This window comes from Hippichthys cyanospilos, chromosome 12, assembly GCF_059441005.1.
Source record: "Hippichthys cyanospilos isolate Australia breed blue-spotted pipefish chromosome 12, RoL_Hcya_1.0, whole genome shotgun sequence".
Taxonomy (NCBI): Eukaryota; Metazoa; Chordata; class Actinopteri; order Syngnathiformes; family Syngnathidae; genus Hippichthys; species Hippichthys cyanospilos.
The window spans coordinates 19,687,501-19,704,262 of record NC_142380.1 but is presented as its reverse complement, the minus strand read 5'-3'; the positions used below and the strand labels follow the sequence as shown (position 1 = coordinate 19,704,262).

General features: G+C 44.3%; 1 protein-coding gene and 1 long non-coding RNA gene across 4 annotated transcripts in view; one reads left to right on the top strand and one right to left on the bottom strand.

Annotated features, from left to right (window-relative positions):
- LOC148415242 (mitochondrial adenyl nucleotide antiporter SLC25A24-like) overlaps window positions 1-16,762 on the bottom strand; it is a 38,631-nt gene that overhangs the window by 1,584 nt on the left and 20,285 nt on the right. The window contains exons 1-9 of one of the 3 annotated variants that reach the window (XM_088430412.1): window positions 15,467-16,762; window positions 15,242-15,368; window positions 7,303-7,390; window positions 7,084-7,195; window positions 5,934-6,092; window positions 5,710-5,862; window positions 5,527-5,634; window positions 2,202-2,369; window positions 1,981-2,131 (exon numbers count right to left, since the gene is read on the bottom strand). The exon at window positions 15,467-16,762 is cut by the window's right edge and continues 1,774 nt beyond it. In XM_088430412.1, the coding sequence (XP_088286538.1) occupies window positions 1,981-2,131; window positions 2,202-2,369; window positions 5,527-5,634; window positions 5,710-5,862; window positions 5,934-6,092; window positions 7,084-7,195; window positions 7,303-7,390; window positions 15,242-15,368; window positions 15,467-15,646 (1,246 nt within the window). In that variant the 5' untranslated portion in view covers window positions 15,647-16,762. The remainder of the gene's footprint in view (window positions 1-1,980; window positions 2,132-2,201; window positions 2,370-5,526; window positions 5,635-5,709; window positions 5,863-5,933; window positions 6,093-7,083; window positions 7,196-7,302; window positions 7,391-15,241; window positions 15,369-15,466) is intronic. The other 2 variants (XM_088430414.1, XM_088430413.1) reach the window with 2 other exon arrangements.
- LOC148415244 (uncharacterized) lies at window positions 8,716-14,487 on the top strand. The gene is made up of 2 exons (XR_015867515.1): window positions 8,716-9,273; window positions 14,209-14,487. It is a non-coding gene; the product is annotated as an uncharacterized LOC148415244 (long non-coding RNA).

The following is a 16,762-nucleotide window of genomic DNA, read 5'->3' as shown; positions in this document are numbered from 1 at the left end:
CTGACACCGTTTGTTATTGTCGCTTTTCGTTCCCCATTAGGCCCCTGTCGGGTTTTGATTTTATTTATTCTCTAATCCCGGGTGCGTGTTACGTGCTCCTTTTGTTATTAAACTTCCTCTTCATTTGTTACTTTGTGTTCAGCGCATGTTATTTCTGGTGTCGCAAAGCATCCCAAAGCTCAACTAACACAAGCTGCTGTTGGCTGCAACAGCCACCTTCTGCTAACAGCCAACTGATGTCCACCTGTTACGGTAATTACTTTAAGTAAGAATATGGCCAATTATATAAATGCACATCTGTGCATCAAAACTTGGCTTATGTGGCTGACGGATCAATCTTCCTCCAATGGTGTCGTTTTTGGGGAAAAAAGTGTATCTTATATTTGGGGAATTACAGTACAGTGGGCCCCCGTGTTACGAACTTAATCCGTTCAGCGACTTTGCTCGTAACTCGAATTCCTCGTACAGTATGACGGGCAATCCAAACCTATGTTAATTAGTGAATGCGTGCAAAAACCTAAAGTAAAAACATCACGACTTTATACAAATATTAAAAATGAGTAACATAAGCTACTGTACAGTTAACTTTAATAACAAATATACAAAGGAGAAATGATATTTATCTTTTGGAGCGACGTGACTTGAGCTGGTGGTGGGTGGAGGCGGAGGGGAGCGGAGACAAACCCGCAGAATTTATTTATTTTTTAAACGAGAACTTTTCTCAGACGAGAACATATCACCGGCGATTTCCTTCTCTTTAATCCATAATAGAAGAAGCCTCTCCATTTTGTTGTTGAACAAGGTTCGTCCCCTGGCAAGGAAAGTCTTGCCCTTAGAATATTGCTGAGCGGTTACGCCCATACTCACTAGCAAGGTTAACTATGCGTGCGCCTCTTTTGTATTTTTTTTAATTATCTCCTGCTTCGTTTCTATTGTCATCAACCTCTTACTTCTTCCTTTACCGCCACTTGCAATTTTAGAAGCCATGTCTAACATAAAGTTTGCAAAGTTTTCACAACACACAGACCAGCTGTGCCATCAAGCTAGATGAAGGCGTTCGGCCAATAGCATATCGGCATTTCTGTGATTGATGTGACGCCGGCCAATAGCATATCCGCATCTCCGTGACTGAGACCATGACTGTGACCTTAATCGACCAATAGCATATCGGCATCTCCGTGACTGAGACCGTGACTGTGACCTTATAAGACCAATAGCATATTCGTGTTTCCATGACAAGTGAGAATAGTTATCTATGTTGATGCAGCAAAGCGAAAAAAATAGTGCGGACACACTGTATTGTTCATAAGACGAAAGGTTTGTGCGTAAGAGGGGGACAAAAAAACGCCGCGGTCCACGTTCGTAAGATGAAAACTTCGTAAAACAGGGAGTTCATAAACTGGGGGCCCACTGTACTATAAAATGAAAGACCATCCAAATCGTTTGACCCTGCAGTTGAATGTCTCGATTCTTAGGAATACATCCTTGATATTGAATAAGTTCAAACAGATTTTTTACTTTGGAGTTTGGATAGCTGTCAAGTTAAAATAGACCACTGATGTCTATATTCATCAATGGCAGTGAATGGGTTTGTTTAATAATCGATTAGTTGTTGATTAATCATTGCAGATGCACTTTGTTCATAGCTTGCTTAAATGCCACACCATCAAGTAGTTGGCAACTATTGTAAACACGTCTTATGAAGCAGCCATCTGACATTCTGCCACTTGTGCAAAACCTCAATTTCACATTTTAGCATACATTCAAATTGCCCATTTAAAAAAAAATGAATCAAATTCATTGGATTCATTGGCCAGCTCTGTTTGCACATGTGCTGTTATACTGGCACTGCAGAGTTTCCTCCATTGTCATGATGACTAACACATCATCTTGTTGAAGACACTTTATATTGATGATGAATGACCCTACAGTATATGTCTAAACAGTACGGTATTTCATCATATTTGGGAGTCATTATACCTCTTGCTTGCATGCGTGTGCGCACCAGTGCAAGCGGATAGCTGGCCAGCTGCCCGCAGGTGCTGGAAATGGTCCCGCATCCCAGCAACACCAGAACTCCGGGATTAGCCGAATCTTTGGTGTGGTACAATAGCCACGCATTCTTCAGACTCTGTGGCAGCAAAAATGCAGACTAGCTAGAGAGGGGGTCTTCCTTCCTTCCTTTGTATGAGTGTGTGTACCTCGTAAACAGCCAGGTCTATCCCAGCGTAGGGAATAATGCCAAGCAAGTTTGGAATGTAGCCCTTGTAGAAGGCCTTGACACCTTCTTTCTTTAGGATTGTCTTGGCGCAGTCAAACATTCCGTAATACTGTCCAGTTTTTCTTAGTGTCAGTCTCGTCTTCAAAACCTTAGGGAAGGAGACAAAACAGGCCACAAAGACAACAATGCAATCTCAAAAATAAACCGTAGCCTCCCAGATAAGAGTTCAATGACTTGGTACACTTTTATTTAGAAGAAGAGCCCTGTAGCCCATCGCAACATAATGTCTGACGTGACTCCTCATCAATGTCAACAACTTAAGTCATCCTGAAATTGCTCATTTAATTAATTAAGGCTGTTTAATAAAGACTTAAGCATCCTGACATCATATTATAAGGCGCCTGCTGTCAGTGATTATCAGTGGCTTTAAAGTCAGCAGCAATAGATGCTAGCAGCGTTAGCAATGACTCTACTACACCATATAGACTGGTAAGGGACGTTTTTATAAATACAATGTATCAGTAAAATAGTGTGTCCATGTAACTGTGCAATTTTAATAAGGATTTGAGACAACAGGAGAGATTCCGCTTCCCACTGCACTCAACCAGGATTGAGGACTCTCTGACTCCATCCCCTTCAACAAAGCTGACGCTATCAAAATACTCAACCAGAATTGATGACTCTGACTTAATCTCCTTCAAGAAAGCTGCTGCTATCAAAATACTAAACCAGGATTGATGGCTCTGACTTCGCCCTCTCAACAAAGACTGGTCCGCAGACAACGGCTGAATGCACGCACACACACACACACACACAGGCACTCACGCACACACACACACACACACACACGCACACACACACACACTTTGCATTCCTCGGTGAGGCCACACCACAAAAGTGTATAAAATTTAGATGCACAAAATGAAATATTGTCTCTGTTGCGGCTACTCATGGTCGTAACAGTGGTCCGAGGCCTAATGTACTTTTCCACTCTCTGTCTGGATTAAATCAATTGTTTCACTATGTTGTGGTATGGGCGATCTTTCAACAAAAACGAACATGCGAGGAACTAGTTTGACCCGAGAGGTTTTTCTAGTTTCCTTTACCTGAAATGAAGTTCATTTGCCAATTACTGCTGATTAATATTGCTTCAAAAAGACTTAATTACACTGTAATTCAAAGGATGCTTCAAAAAGACTTCCATTGTATTATATGGTGCTTATTACCAGCACTTAATGGTGGCTCTAATGTTAGCTGCCAGCAGCAGTGAGAGGCACTAGATGCAAGCCGCTAGTACTCATGTGCCCCACATGGCTTGGTAAAAGTCATCAGATGACTTTTCTAAGGCAGTTGAACAGATTTAAATGACTCGACACAATTACAGTTCCAACTGATCACGTTTGAACAAACCAGGCTAACTTAAACGTGCTGTTTTAGCTAGGAACAATCGCTACTGTGGTTTTGACGTCTCTTCGTTTCATAAAGCGAATGGGGAGATATTTCTCTAAAGTCTCACTAATGTTTCCAGAGATAAAAATTGCCTGCTGCTTCCCACAGGTTAAATTCAATTAAAGTGGTGTCCAATCTACATGTCATTGGCGGTATCCGTCCATAGTTTAGCGACCCGTGGTAAATACTAAAAATACATTTTGACATGGTCATGTTGCTGTTTTAAAAATAAAAACATTTGATTGTAGGCAGCATTATGAGTGTAAAAAAACAAAAACAAACCTAATTTGTCTTATCATCTTTGACAGAAAGCCCATCCATTCATCCATCATCTACTACTGTATTCCAGGATCGGGTCGCAGGGGTGTGAAGGGAATCATATATTAGGTTGTTATCATTATGTGCCTATTTCTTGTCGAGAATAGTGTGCATTGCAATCCATCTATCTATGCAGTCTTAGTTCATCTCGCCCCAGTCCTTAGATAAAGCTGGTGACGAAGGAAAATCTGAGCTGGGACCTTGGCCCAGCTGTTGGTGGCGCCCGGCTGGCTCTTTTTACAGGGTTTTACAGGGTTACATGTAATTACACGTGATGCGAGAAGTTAAAAAAAAATTAAACTTTTGCCCTGTGTCGCCTCGCGTCAGCCAATCACTTTGGGAACGTTCAACGGGTCACACAGGGGGCAGGAATGAATCATGGCGGCTGCTTTGCGGTCACCTGGAGCTACCCAACATGGCCAGCTGGGCTTTCAATACAAAAATGGAGCCAAGCAAGAGCACTCACCTAGCTTGTAGAATGGCGGAAGGGAGAACTTGGGATAACTGGTATGTGCAGCGTTTGCTTCCTTTTTTAACAGCTGTTGAACCGTAGTTACTGTGTTAAGATAACGATAGTGCAGCACTGGCAGCACAGTACTTAGCACGGTATCGCCCACTTGATTGCGACATTGAAACATTTAAATTTTTTGGGGCAGACGAGGACTGCCGCAAAGCGAGGGACACACTGAAGAATAAAGGTGCTGTTGGAGAAAATATTGGCTCTGACACATCTCGGAGAAGTCAAACGTTCTCAGCAATGCTCTCCCTTCTGGATCCACTGTAAAGTGCACAGCAAACTCACTCCCCTCCCCTCGCACGACACTATTGCGTGAAAAGTGAAATTCATCTTGACCTCACGACAAAACGCCTCGCGTATAGCGTAGACGACGCGCTCCATCTGAACGCGGCATATCTCTTAGGGAGAGCCCGGACGACCTGCGGAGGAAACTCATTTCGACCGTTTGTATTTGGGAACTTGTTCTTTCGGTCGCAACCCACAGCTCGTGATCATAGGTGAGGGTAGGAAAGTAGATCGACCAGTAAATCGCGAGCTTCGCTTTTTTTTTTCCAGGTCTTTCTTCACCACAACACAGCAGACGTTGCACTGATCCATCTGTTGATCTTCCTTTCCATCCTACCCTCACTACTCACAGACCCCTTATGAAGAAAAACATTGTTGAATTCGGTTTTCCCTTGCCCGGACGCGGGTCACCGGGGCCCCCCACTGAAGCCAGGCCTGTAGGTGGGGCTCGTTGGAGATTGTCTGGTGGCTGGGCCTGCACCAATGGGATGATGTGGATCCCCCCCCCCCTCACATGGGCTCACCACCTCTGGGAGGGGCCAAAGACGTCGGATGGGTACTGAGCTGGGCGGCAGCCAGGGGCAGGGACCTTGGCGTACCGATCCCCGGCTACAGAGGCTAGCTCTTGGGACAGAATGCCTGTGTTTTTTAATAATTGCTTAATGATTGTGCTTGGTCGCTTGCTTTTTTTGTGTGTGTCATTCTATTTTTCTGTATGCATTTGGCCACCCCTTACCTCCATGGGGTAAATTGCGGTCTGCGCAGTGGCTCCAGCCAGCGAGCCGGACAGAAACCTTTTGTGAGTCTCAATGTTTTCACCTTCTGATGAGAACAACTTCTTAAACTGCAAACCCCAAAAATATGCTTTACTGCTTCCCCATCAAATGACAAACAACATGTTTTTCTAGAGGATTGCTACCTGCTCATAGGCCATGAACTTGATGGCTGTCTCGGGTGCGATCTTTAGAACGTTGATGCCGTTGCCCCTCCATAGCGACGTGACGCCACCCTCGCTAATCATCTGCTTGAAACCTCTCGCTAGGTTAATTTTGTTGCTTTTATTGGAGTGAACCTGTGGCACATACAAACGCTTTATTTACATTTCAGAGCGGAATGAAGGACTAACCTTAGGTGCGCCTTTACCTGCATGAAAACCTTCAGTCTATCGAGAGGGGCCGTACCAGTGCGAGATACAGATCCGGCCACGGCGCCAGCCACCAGTTGCTTCAACCAACCGCCTGAGCTCTTTTCCTCCTCAGTGAACTCGTCGGGAATGGCCAGGCTGTCGCCAATATCCAGCACCTACGTGCCGCGGCAACAGCATTACTTCATCTTTTTTTTTTTTTTTTTTGATGTGTGACGTTATCACTGTTTCCAACAAACTGCCCCCTACCGTGACAATTAAACATTGGACTCAACAAAGTCTGGTAAATTGATAAGGTATGTTTACCTCAAGAGCAATGGAGAATATAAGACTATGACGTGAAGTAGAGCGTGAGCAGAGCTAGGTTTGACTGAACTGTTCCAGGCTTCAGAAAAACATGCAGTTTTCCCAAAAATAAACGCCAGTCAAAAGTAATGTGGTTCAGTGATGTGCGTCTCAAGAGTGGCAATACGACAAATACAATCTTACTATAACTGTCACTATGACTGATCCTATTGAATAATCGGAATACAATTTTATCTTGCGTTTAAGTGTATTACAAGACATTTTTACACATTTGGTTTAATTACAAATAAGCTTTGTTAATTATGTATTGTATGTGTTAAATAAACAACAACAATCTAGCAATATTACTCAAGAGCGATTGGCAACGTACTCAGCAAACTTTTTGAAAGTTTTTGTCATTGGTTTGATCATGCTTTTCCTAGGTAAAATCAAACGTCTTTGATTAGACACAAAAGATCAACTAAATTCACGAAGGATTACAGAAATCACAATATTACTGTAGAGTGGCTGAATTTTAAGGATTCCAATCATTTCATGCTCAACAGTGGTTTTAAACGATTACTCTTGTTAAAATTGTCGATCAAACGATCATTTTTGACAGCTCTTGGCATTTACAAAAACAGCCACCATCACACTGACAAGCTCAAGGTAACGTAATGTTTCTATGCAGATTAGACCTGACCTAATTATTTCCGACAGCCAAGTCTTATTAAGCAGCGGCCAAAATGTAGAGTGTGGTGCACAGATGTCCATCAAATCAATCGCAAGGTGACTATTGATGCAAAGCGTTTTATGAGCCCGTTTTTGAGTTTCACATCTGCGTGCGAAGGGGTCGGTACCTACCGAAGTGTGTTTCCAGTAGCGTATGATCTCCTGTAAGTTGTGAGCGGGGTGAAACAGAAAGTGCTCCCGCCACTCGTTCCAGTCCACCATCATGGTGCCGTCGATGTCCATGCTGGAGGAAACACACAAATGCCACTTTTTTTTTTTTTTTTACAGAATATTGTAGGGATAGTGTCATAAGGTTTCGTGGCTTTTGAGGATTCAGATCCAAATGCCAACCTCTGCAGGATTTTGAGGGCGTCCACCTTGCTGATCTCCAAGCCCAGTTCTGCCAGGGACTGCTGGATCTCCGTGGCATCAATGTGCCCTAACGCAAAGATAACAATTGCACTCTGCGTTTTAGTCTACTCTTTTTTACATTCGAAGTGTTGTCTCTAGGCACATTTTTTTTCATCTGTTGTATCTGTGGCTCATCGGTGGAATGGTAGCATCGCTAATGTCAATGAGTCGTATAAAACTTAACAAAATTGAAGGCATACATTTTGCAACAGAATCAGTGTAACACAATTTAGCAACACAGTGCTTCATGTTCAATTGGTTTGTGCTTAGTTTGAAAAGAAAGCTGTTCTCTTCCTGTCACAGCATTAAAACTCCTGGAATTAGATTTGGTGATACTTGCTGAAATGTAGCCCCATTTGAGACCCACTAAAGGAGAATAATTTGAATAAAATGCTTAAATCTGATTCTACAAAGTATAAAAAAAAAAATTAAAAAAAAGATCGACGATTAAAATAATAGTTAGTGAGCAGCTCTAAAATTGCAAAACATGTGTAGCTGATCCAGGTGATTGGAATCGTATTGGCAAGTCTTCCACAAGATTGGAATTGGCAGCATGAAACCCAGATAGGAACAACACATTTCAAAGACTGTCAGTTGAAGCTTAAATATGATTTTAGTTTTACCTTGGTGCCGCACCCTATTGAATAGTAGAGGCTACCCGAATAATAATGTGAGTTATTACTAGCAAATCGAGACCAGTACTCGGAATTCTTGAGTAGTCATATATACTAATACCATGTACCAATACTGCTATTACTTTTGACGCGTAAAGTTTCCTGAGTGAAAAATGACATTTTAAAAAACTATATCGAAATGTAGCTTTTTTTTCTAATTGCAAGAAATGTATGTTAATTTCCCATTCTAATCACAAGTGGGTGGCCAATACTGCTAGGCGCTGCCACTGCGAATAACAACAGTTTGAAATTAGGGTGTGAAGGAATGTAGTTTTTAGTAGGTTGATTGGCAATAAAAATTCAGAGTAGCAACTTTCTGTGGAGCCGGCCCAGGAGGTCAACACCTGGTGCGATCATTTGTCTTTGTGATGCAGTTAGTAAAACAGGGACTTACTGGCGGCAATAACAAAAGAGGGGCACCACAAAAGATAGGAGTGGGGGTAAAGTCCTCCAGAATGCATTGTTTGATGATCGACCTCGAATACACAGAGGTGATTGGCGTCCACAGGTCTGGGACGGTGGGGACACACACAAACACCCATGCACACACACAAACACACACACTACGGGCGCAAACAATAAAATACTGAAATATCGTACCATATGAGAGAGGAGTTAAAAGATTGGATGAATGTAACAATAAAAGTCAGGGCTGTATAATGGTGCAAAAAAAGAACGTTCTAATGTGTATTTGAGTATGTTCAAAAGCATCTACACAGTTGCTGAAACGTCTGGACTGGAATCCTCCAACCGAAAGGGAGCAGAGGACAGGAAACAACCCAACATGATGAATGGACCGGCGACAACCCCCATTCGGTGGACCGGCAAATATAAAAGAGGGCGGCGGATGAGGAACCGGCATCATTCTCACCATGACACGGGAATGATCCAGAGATCTCTGTTTTGGACAATTGGCTTGTAAACTGCATTAGACAATTTGGTAGTAATAAATCTTCGAAGTGTTGTTGACGCGATGAACGTGTGCATGTGTGTTTATCCCGGCTCATACCCGAACGCGCAGGAATCTTTCACAAAGGTATGTAAACAATATACTATTATTCAATTGGGCCCGCAATCGAAACTACGAACAAATGTGAAAGTTCCAACAGATGGTGACCCCGACGTGATGAGCCGGAATACTAACAAATGCGCAACGTTTAGTCGCTTAAATGGGTTGACGTCGTTCGAGAAGCGAGGTTGTTCTCCATTTTCCACGCCAGCGGCCGCACATGTACCGGTAAGCAGAAGCCATTAAAATTCTGTATATTGAGCACAATAAATCAAGGCGTGGAAGTGGTGGATCAACCGATGCAGGATTGTTAATAGTGTTTTAGTTCGTGTTTTTGTACGGGGTTTGTATTGTGTGTTTTGTTTTTTACGTTTTTTTTGTGTTTTGTGTTGTACATAAGTATTGCGCGTGTCTTGGAAGTCAGATTCGTCACGCAAGGGGGAGCGTCTGGGAAGTTAGATTCAGCGCGTCCCGGTACGTCTGGGAAGTCAGATTCGACGTACCAAAGTACGCCTGGGAAGTCAGATTCGGTGTACAACGGTACGATTGGGGAGTGAAATCGTACGGGCTTTGTGGCTGGGGAGGTAAAGTTTTAACGTGCCTGGGAAGTCAGATTCGGTACGTGCCTCGCCGTAGACTGGCGCAACCCCGGACGCGAGGGAGCATTGCAACGTTTCGGTATACGTTGGGGAGTTTTGGGGCCCTCAAAAACCGGCTAGATTAGTGGTGAGAATAGTTTATTTGTGTGTGCGTCATTCATTGTATTGTTGTATTGTTTGTGGGTTAATTTGTTTTGTTGTCTATTGTGTAAACGAGACTATGATTGACCAAGGCACTTAGTGAACTGTTTGGATATGATTAATGTACACGAGAAGCTGGCAGACATTCGGTCAAATGTTGTGGGTTCTCTGAAAAAGACAGACGTGAAATGGAAGAATTGTGGGAAACGAAAACAGCGAGTTAAAAGAAATCGTAGAAACATGGAGTCAGATGAATGATAGATTGTTACGAAAAAGAAATCCGAAAGTATGAGAGGCAAAATGGAAAGTGAAGAAAGTCAAACCGCAAGTGGAAAAAAGAGAAAGAGAGACATTAGGTGCATTCCACAGCAAGGGGGTTCAGAGCAAAATTTGTGAAGAATATGACCCTGGTGTAAGTATGCCGGAATACGTGGGACCAGGGGTAAGTCAAAAAGAACAATTGTATCCAACTTGTCGCTTGCAAACACAATAACAAATGTCCATTTCTTTGGTGCCACCCACATGTTCGCTCACCGGCATGGAATCGCCCGACATGATGGCACCAATTATAAACATCAAAGGAAAATTGCATGCTGGCATCCAGGTAGCACCCAGCCACCATGAACTTATTGGAGCGCAAATCCATCCATCGCTGCACAGAGGTAAGGTTTGCGGATGGGGGGGACCGCTCCAGCACGAGCATCTACTCCACAATGTAGCAATACACAAACTGAATTCAGAGAGCTTTTGGTTACCGTTAATGACCCCCGGCAATGGGGGAAAAATGTAACACACACAACTAACACACACAACTGACTTGCAAGCTGAGAGAGGAGTAGTGCTTATACCAAATTTAAAATTACATGAATGTTAAAGATGTGGGCGGTACGAGCCTCTGGCCATCCGGGGCACACAAGCCCTGGTGGGACAATTACCTTGCTGGTACAGCTGTTCAGTAACATGTCATTCGTTCACTGAAGTTGGTATGCGAAAAAGGTCACAGAAAATAAAGCTTGAGCATACCAAATGGGAAAAACCAGCTGCTGAAGCTCAAACGAAATAGAACACTTAAAGAAACTACAAGGGCCAAAGCAAAAGAAAAACCTAAAGACAATAAAATGCGGTGGCTGAACAGCCCAATGGAGGTGGCCATGGTGGGGGCCATGGGCGTGGCTGGAAAGGAGCTGGATGGCCCTGGGGTGGAACGAGAAGGAGAAGGAGTGGATGCTATGGGAGTGTTTCCACTGATCATGGGAGGAAGGCATCTCTGCAGTCACCACTGGACACCCTGCATCCTGGGCAAGTTTTGGGCGGCCAGAGGATGCTACGGTTCCAGGCAAAACCAAGTCACTGCCATGGCAGTACAAGAGCTGGATCAACAGCAGACAATACCTGCACAACACGGCAGGTACCCCCTGGGGAGGGGTATGGACTAATTGCAAACACAATGACTTTTGTTTGCTTTGCTGAATCACCCACATGACTGCCATGGACGTAACAAGTTCAAATACAGGTGCTGGGACAGTCAGTGCAACATCGGTTTGCCCACGCTTCGCAAACCCAATGAACTGAACAACAAGAGACCTTGCTCACAAAACCAGAGCCTCCCACTTTTGCACAAACCAAGGGGGAAATACACTCTTCCTGAGACTCAACGCATGTTGTGGCATCCACTTTGCAAACCTGAAACCAGGAACGTCTGAAGGTACCTGAATTCACTTCTTCTTCCTGATCTGAAAGCCCTTGGTCCTGACACTCCGATCTTTCCCTCGGCCTCTTGACCCTTACCACTGCACCCTCCTTTATGATAGAAACCATGAAGACATAGATGCAAAAGCTGTTGATGACATTGAAGGCGATTTGTGGACTCTTCAGTGTTCTGCCATCGATGTTCACTAAAAAACAAGGCATTCTTGCCAAATGTGACCTATCTTCACAAACAGTTTCAGTGATACCAAATGAGCTTAGTGCTAAATTGCATGTCTTGCTTGCGTTGTCAATTGAAAACCCTGACACATAGTATATGCAAAATCAATCTGAACACAAAGTCGATGTAAACATCACACCTTGCTATTCTCAGACAGACTGCTGTCAGCCTTGCATCCAAGGTTTAAGAGTTTCACAATGATAGATTTGGCAAAGGATTTTGTCTATCTGCCACCAACCGAGAAGTGTTGATAATATTACACATTCACACACATAGAATTCAAATTGAAATTAGCACCATTAACAACAAGGGTTCAAATTAAACTCAGGGCTGTCCACTCAAGTCCCTGATACCACATTTAGCTAGAATGGACACACTGATCGATGCCCTCCTAGTGCAGTGCGTGGAGGACATTCTTTGTGCAGGGGGGTAAACCCCTGTCTCGTGTCACATCATGGCACATTTGGTCCTCCTCCTACTACTCAGGAGAGGCTTAAAGACCTTGAAAAAGAAAAGGTATTGTCGCGCAGAAGTAGTCTTGCTGAGGCATGTCACCACCGCGGTTGGAACCATTAAGATTGCTGAACGCAGAAGGTCCGTCTTGAATCACATACTTCAAACACATGCTCTCCTTTTGATTTGTGTGGCTACGGCAGGATTTTGGTGTAGTGTTGGAGTGGACCCCGGTAGCGAAGAAAGGAGTGGTTCACTTGATTGTGGCCCTCCTTCGGAACCACCGCACGCCTGCCTCGCCTGGTTATAACTAACCTTTCTATCTTAATGTACGAGTTGTCGAAACGGTCTCTAATGGCATTTCATTTTACTGGCAAATTGTATATAAACAATTAACATATTCTACCATGTCATTAGATGCAATTGAAACTACACAACCATCATAAACTGCTCATCCTGCCACTGTGGTGGCCATCTTATGGAAAATTTATATTTTAACAACACAGTCGGTAGCTTAGTTCGATAGGTCATCATCGTTCACAATGTTCCCACGGTTGAAATTGATTGTTCACCTTGCTGACAACACTGCACATACGTGACGTATATGTGGCTGAATTGGTATCAAAAGTGAACCTCATTGCTGTGAAATGCGTGTTTCTCAGGGGCTGTGGGCCAAACCAGACTAGCACATTCTTCTTCTACATGAACACTTGATCCATTTCACTGATGGATGCTGTTGGAGGGCCTCCGATGGGTCCCTTTGAGTGGGTTTTGTGGTGGACGAGCAAGTGAGAACTATTTGGAATACCGGGGTACTCAAATGATTGGTTTAGAGCTCTTTTGCACACTGTAAAATTGGAAATTACGATGCATGCACCACACTTGGGTACAGATTATGAACAACGATTTTAATTTAGCATGTGGCAATTGGGTGGACTCCCACGCGAGGCGACCAGAACGGTCGGCGTTGGTTTTGCTGTCGGCACTAATCCTAGAGGACATCAAGGCGCAGGTGTCAGTTACAACAAAGGAGCTGTCCTTTTGGTTGGCGTTTCACGCCAAAAGGGGATGCGGTAGAAGGATTGGCTGGACAGTTGGCTCCGACATCACTGATGACAGTGCAAAATAGGATGGCATTAGGCATGCTGTTGGCTAAAGAGGAAGGGGTCTGTTCCATGTTTGGTGAAATGTGTTGCACCTACAATCCCCAATAATACTGCCCTTGATGGTCCTGTGACCAGAGACCAGAGCTCTCTGCAGGCTTAAGGCTCTCTTGTTGGAATTGTAAGAAGCCTCAGGGATCAGGAACCCATTGGAGGATTGGTCCATAGTGTGTTTGGCAGATGGAAGGGCATTGTGATGCCAGTTTTGGCGTCGCTCTCTGTCTTCCTGGCGATCCTGGTCTCCTGTGGATGTTGTTGCATTCCTCTATGTCGTTTGCTGTGTGCAAGGTTAATTTTAGCAACTGCAGGTGGCAGACGGGGTGAGGATTCCGCACACATGATGCCACTTTCGCTCATGCCACATCATGAGATTGCACCGAGTGATGACGATGAGGGCGTGGTTATTGTCTGATCTCCTCTTCGAGAGATCAAAAGGGGGACTGAAGGAATGTAGTTTTTAGTAGGTTGATTGGCAATAAAAATTCAGAGTAGCAACTTTCTGTGGAGCCGGCCCAGGAGGTCAACACCTGGTGCGATCATTTGTCTTTGTGATGCAGTCAGTAAAACAGGGACTTACTGGCGGCAATAACAAAAGAGGGGCACCACAAAAGATAGGAGTGGGGGTAAAGTCCTCCAGAATGCATTGTTTGATGATCGACCTCGAATACACAGAGGTGATTGGCGTCCACAGGTCTGGGACGGTGGGGACACACACAAACACCCATGCACACACACAAACACACACACCTACGGGCGCAAACAATAAAATACTGAAATATCGTACCATATGAGAGAGGAGTTAAAAGATTGGATGAATGTAACAATAAAAGTCAGGGCTATATAATGGTGCAAAAAAAGAACGTTCTAATGTGTATTTGAGTGTTCAAAAGCATCTACACAGTTGCTGAAACGTCTGGACTGGAATCCTCCAACCGAAAGGGGGCAGCAGAGGACAGGAAACAACCCAACATGATGAATGGACCGGCGACAACCCCCATTCGGTGGACCGGCAAATATAAAAGAGGGCGGCGGATGAGGAACCGGCATCATTCTCACCATGACACGGGAATGATTCAGAGATCTCTGTTTTGGACAATTGGCTTGTAAACTGCATTAGACAATTTGGTAATAATAAATCTTCGAAGTGTTGTTGACGCGATGAACGTGTGCATGTGTGTTTATCCCGGCTCATACCCGAACGCGCAGGAATCTTTCACAAAGGTATGTAAACAATATACTATTATTCAATTGGGCCCGCAATCAAAACTAAGAACAAATGTGAAAGTTCCAACAGGTGGTATCGGCACTGGTATCAATAATAATAATAATCATTCCTAGTTATGATTAATGTGTCTTCTTAAAAATGAATACACGAGGCCAAAACTGTTATGGAATTTTGGTCTCCATTTTCACCAAATGAACTTGTGGGTGTCAAACTCGTTTTAGTTTACGGGCCGCATGAATAAAAATCTATTCCCAAGTGGGCCGGACCAATAAAGTCATGTTATAAATGTATATAACTTCAAAACAACAACTTCAGATTTATTATTATTTGTTATATTGTCCAAAATAGTACAAAACAACAAATAATTGCATTTACATGCCAATCATAAAACATTTCAAGAAAAAAAAAAATCAGCTCATTCTCACAGCTCATCCTCTTGAGGAGCAGATTAAGCCCTTTCGCGGGCCAGAACCGGCCTGTGGGCAGTATGTTTGACACCACACTTTAGACGATTTGTACGTTGTGAGTTCACGGATGTTGCCACTTCGAAAAGTACTGATCCAAACAAATCCTTTGGCAGTCGCCGCTTGTTTGCGTGTGTGTGTGTTTTTTTTTTTCCTGCTGAGCTAAATGCGTGCCACTGCACGTGATCTCTCGCCGAACGTTTTGACGGTGATGCAATTGATACCGTCGTTGTTTTTATCCAGACTCCTGAACGTCAGCAGCAGTTTCTTCTCGTGCTCCTTCAGATATTTGGTGAACTCGTGGAAGTCCAGACTGCCGTCCTTGTTCTTGTCGCCGCTCATTACAATTTTCTGCAAACACGCACGCACACACAGACACACAGAGAGCGGCTCATGCAGCAAAGTTTGCAGGCGACGGCAGGGAGGGCTCCGGCGCCCGCGACTCGTACCTGCGCTGCACCTTGCCGGAAAACCCCCATGGCTTTGAGGCCCGCCCGGAGTTCGGCCACGTCCACCTTGCCGTCTTTATTGGTATCGAGCTTCTCGAACAGGTCTTCGTAGGAGCGCTCGCTGTCGGCATCCCGGCAGTGGGCCGCGGGTAGCAAAGCGCTCGCCACCGCCCCGATCATACTACGACCCCAAACACTTCTAATCCATGCTGGAAGCGGCTCGTGACGCCCCAACTCGGAAACTACAGCCCGATGCTGCCCAAACGGCCCCGTTGTATCTTAGGTGTGCATACATCCGATCTCGACTGGGGGAAACTGCGGTCGTGCGAGGGCGGAGCTTACGACGGCAGCGGAAAGAGGGCCTTTTATGCGCAAAAACGGCGGCGGTGCTCAACCAAAAAAAACACGTTGTGCCCTGAACTTGAAATTCAATTTGAGTTGCCGGTAGGTTTGCTACAGATGGGGTAAAACAACCGAGCAGAAAATGTTGGGCCTAATCGCTCCATCCATCTCTACAGACGTGTCATTTGGAACATGCAGGCTAGGGTTTCCTTGGGTGCAGTGCGACAAATGGTGGCTAGAGAGCGCAAGTTAATTGTAAATGGATTTCAAACGTTGAAAGGCTTGTCTCGTTGAAGAACTTGCCTCGGTGGGGCAGTGGTAAGCACGGTTTGGATTGCTAAAATAAATGTCTGGTGCTTGAGTATATTAAATTGTGATAGTATCATCCTATTTTATATTTTGAAAAAAGTCATGGCACACCAACAAATAAAAACATGACAAAATTTTTGTAGAGTTGGGGGAATCTTTCAAAAGCTGTTCCCCTCAGGGGTGGCCACAGAGAAACCAACTGCCTGTCTACCACATTGTCTTGTCCAACTAACCTCATGTCCTCTACCAACCTCCTCAATATTCAGCATCCTTCTACCTAGTATATTGACTATCTCTCATGTGGAGATGTCTGAACCATCTCAGCCTGGCCTCTCTGTCCATCTTGGTCACTCCCAAAAGGAGCCTGAGGATTTTAATCTCTTCCTCCTGCCTTTTCCCCAGCAGCCCTTTCTCCAGGCCAAACGGCATTGCAGGTGTGACCATATAGTTATGTTCACCTTTGCTTTCGTTCAAGCTCAAAGTTTTCTATTACGCCTGCCTGACCCTTTTTTCTGCCCATTCCAGGCTGCCACTGCACGTTTCTTCACCGCTTTTCCACACTCTCCATCGCTCAGGACTGTTGACTTTAAATACTTAAAGGGACAGTGTGTAAGATTTAGACCGTTTTTCATTAAAAAGAAATAA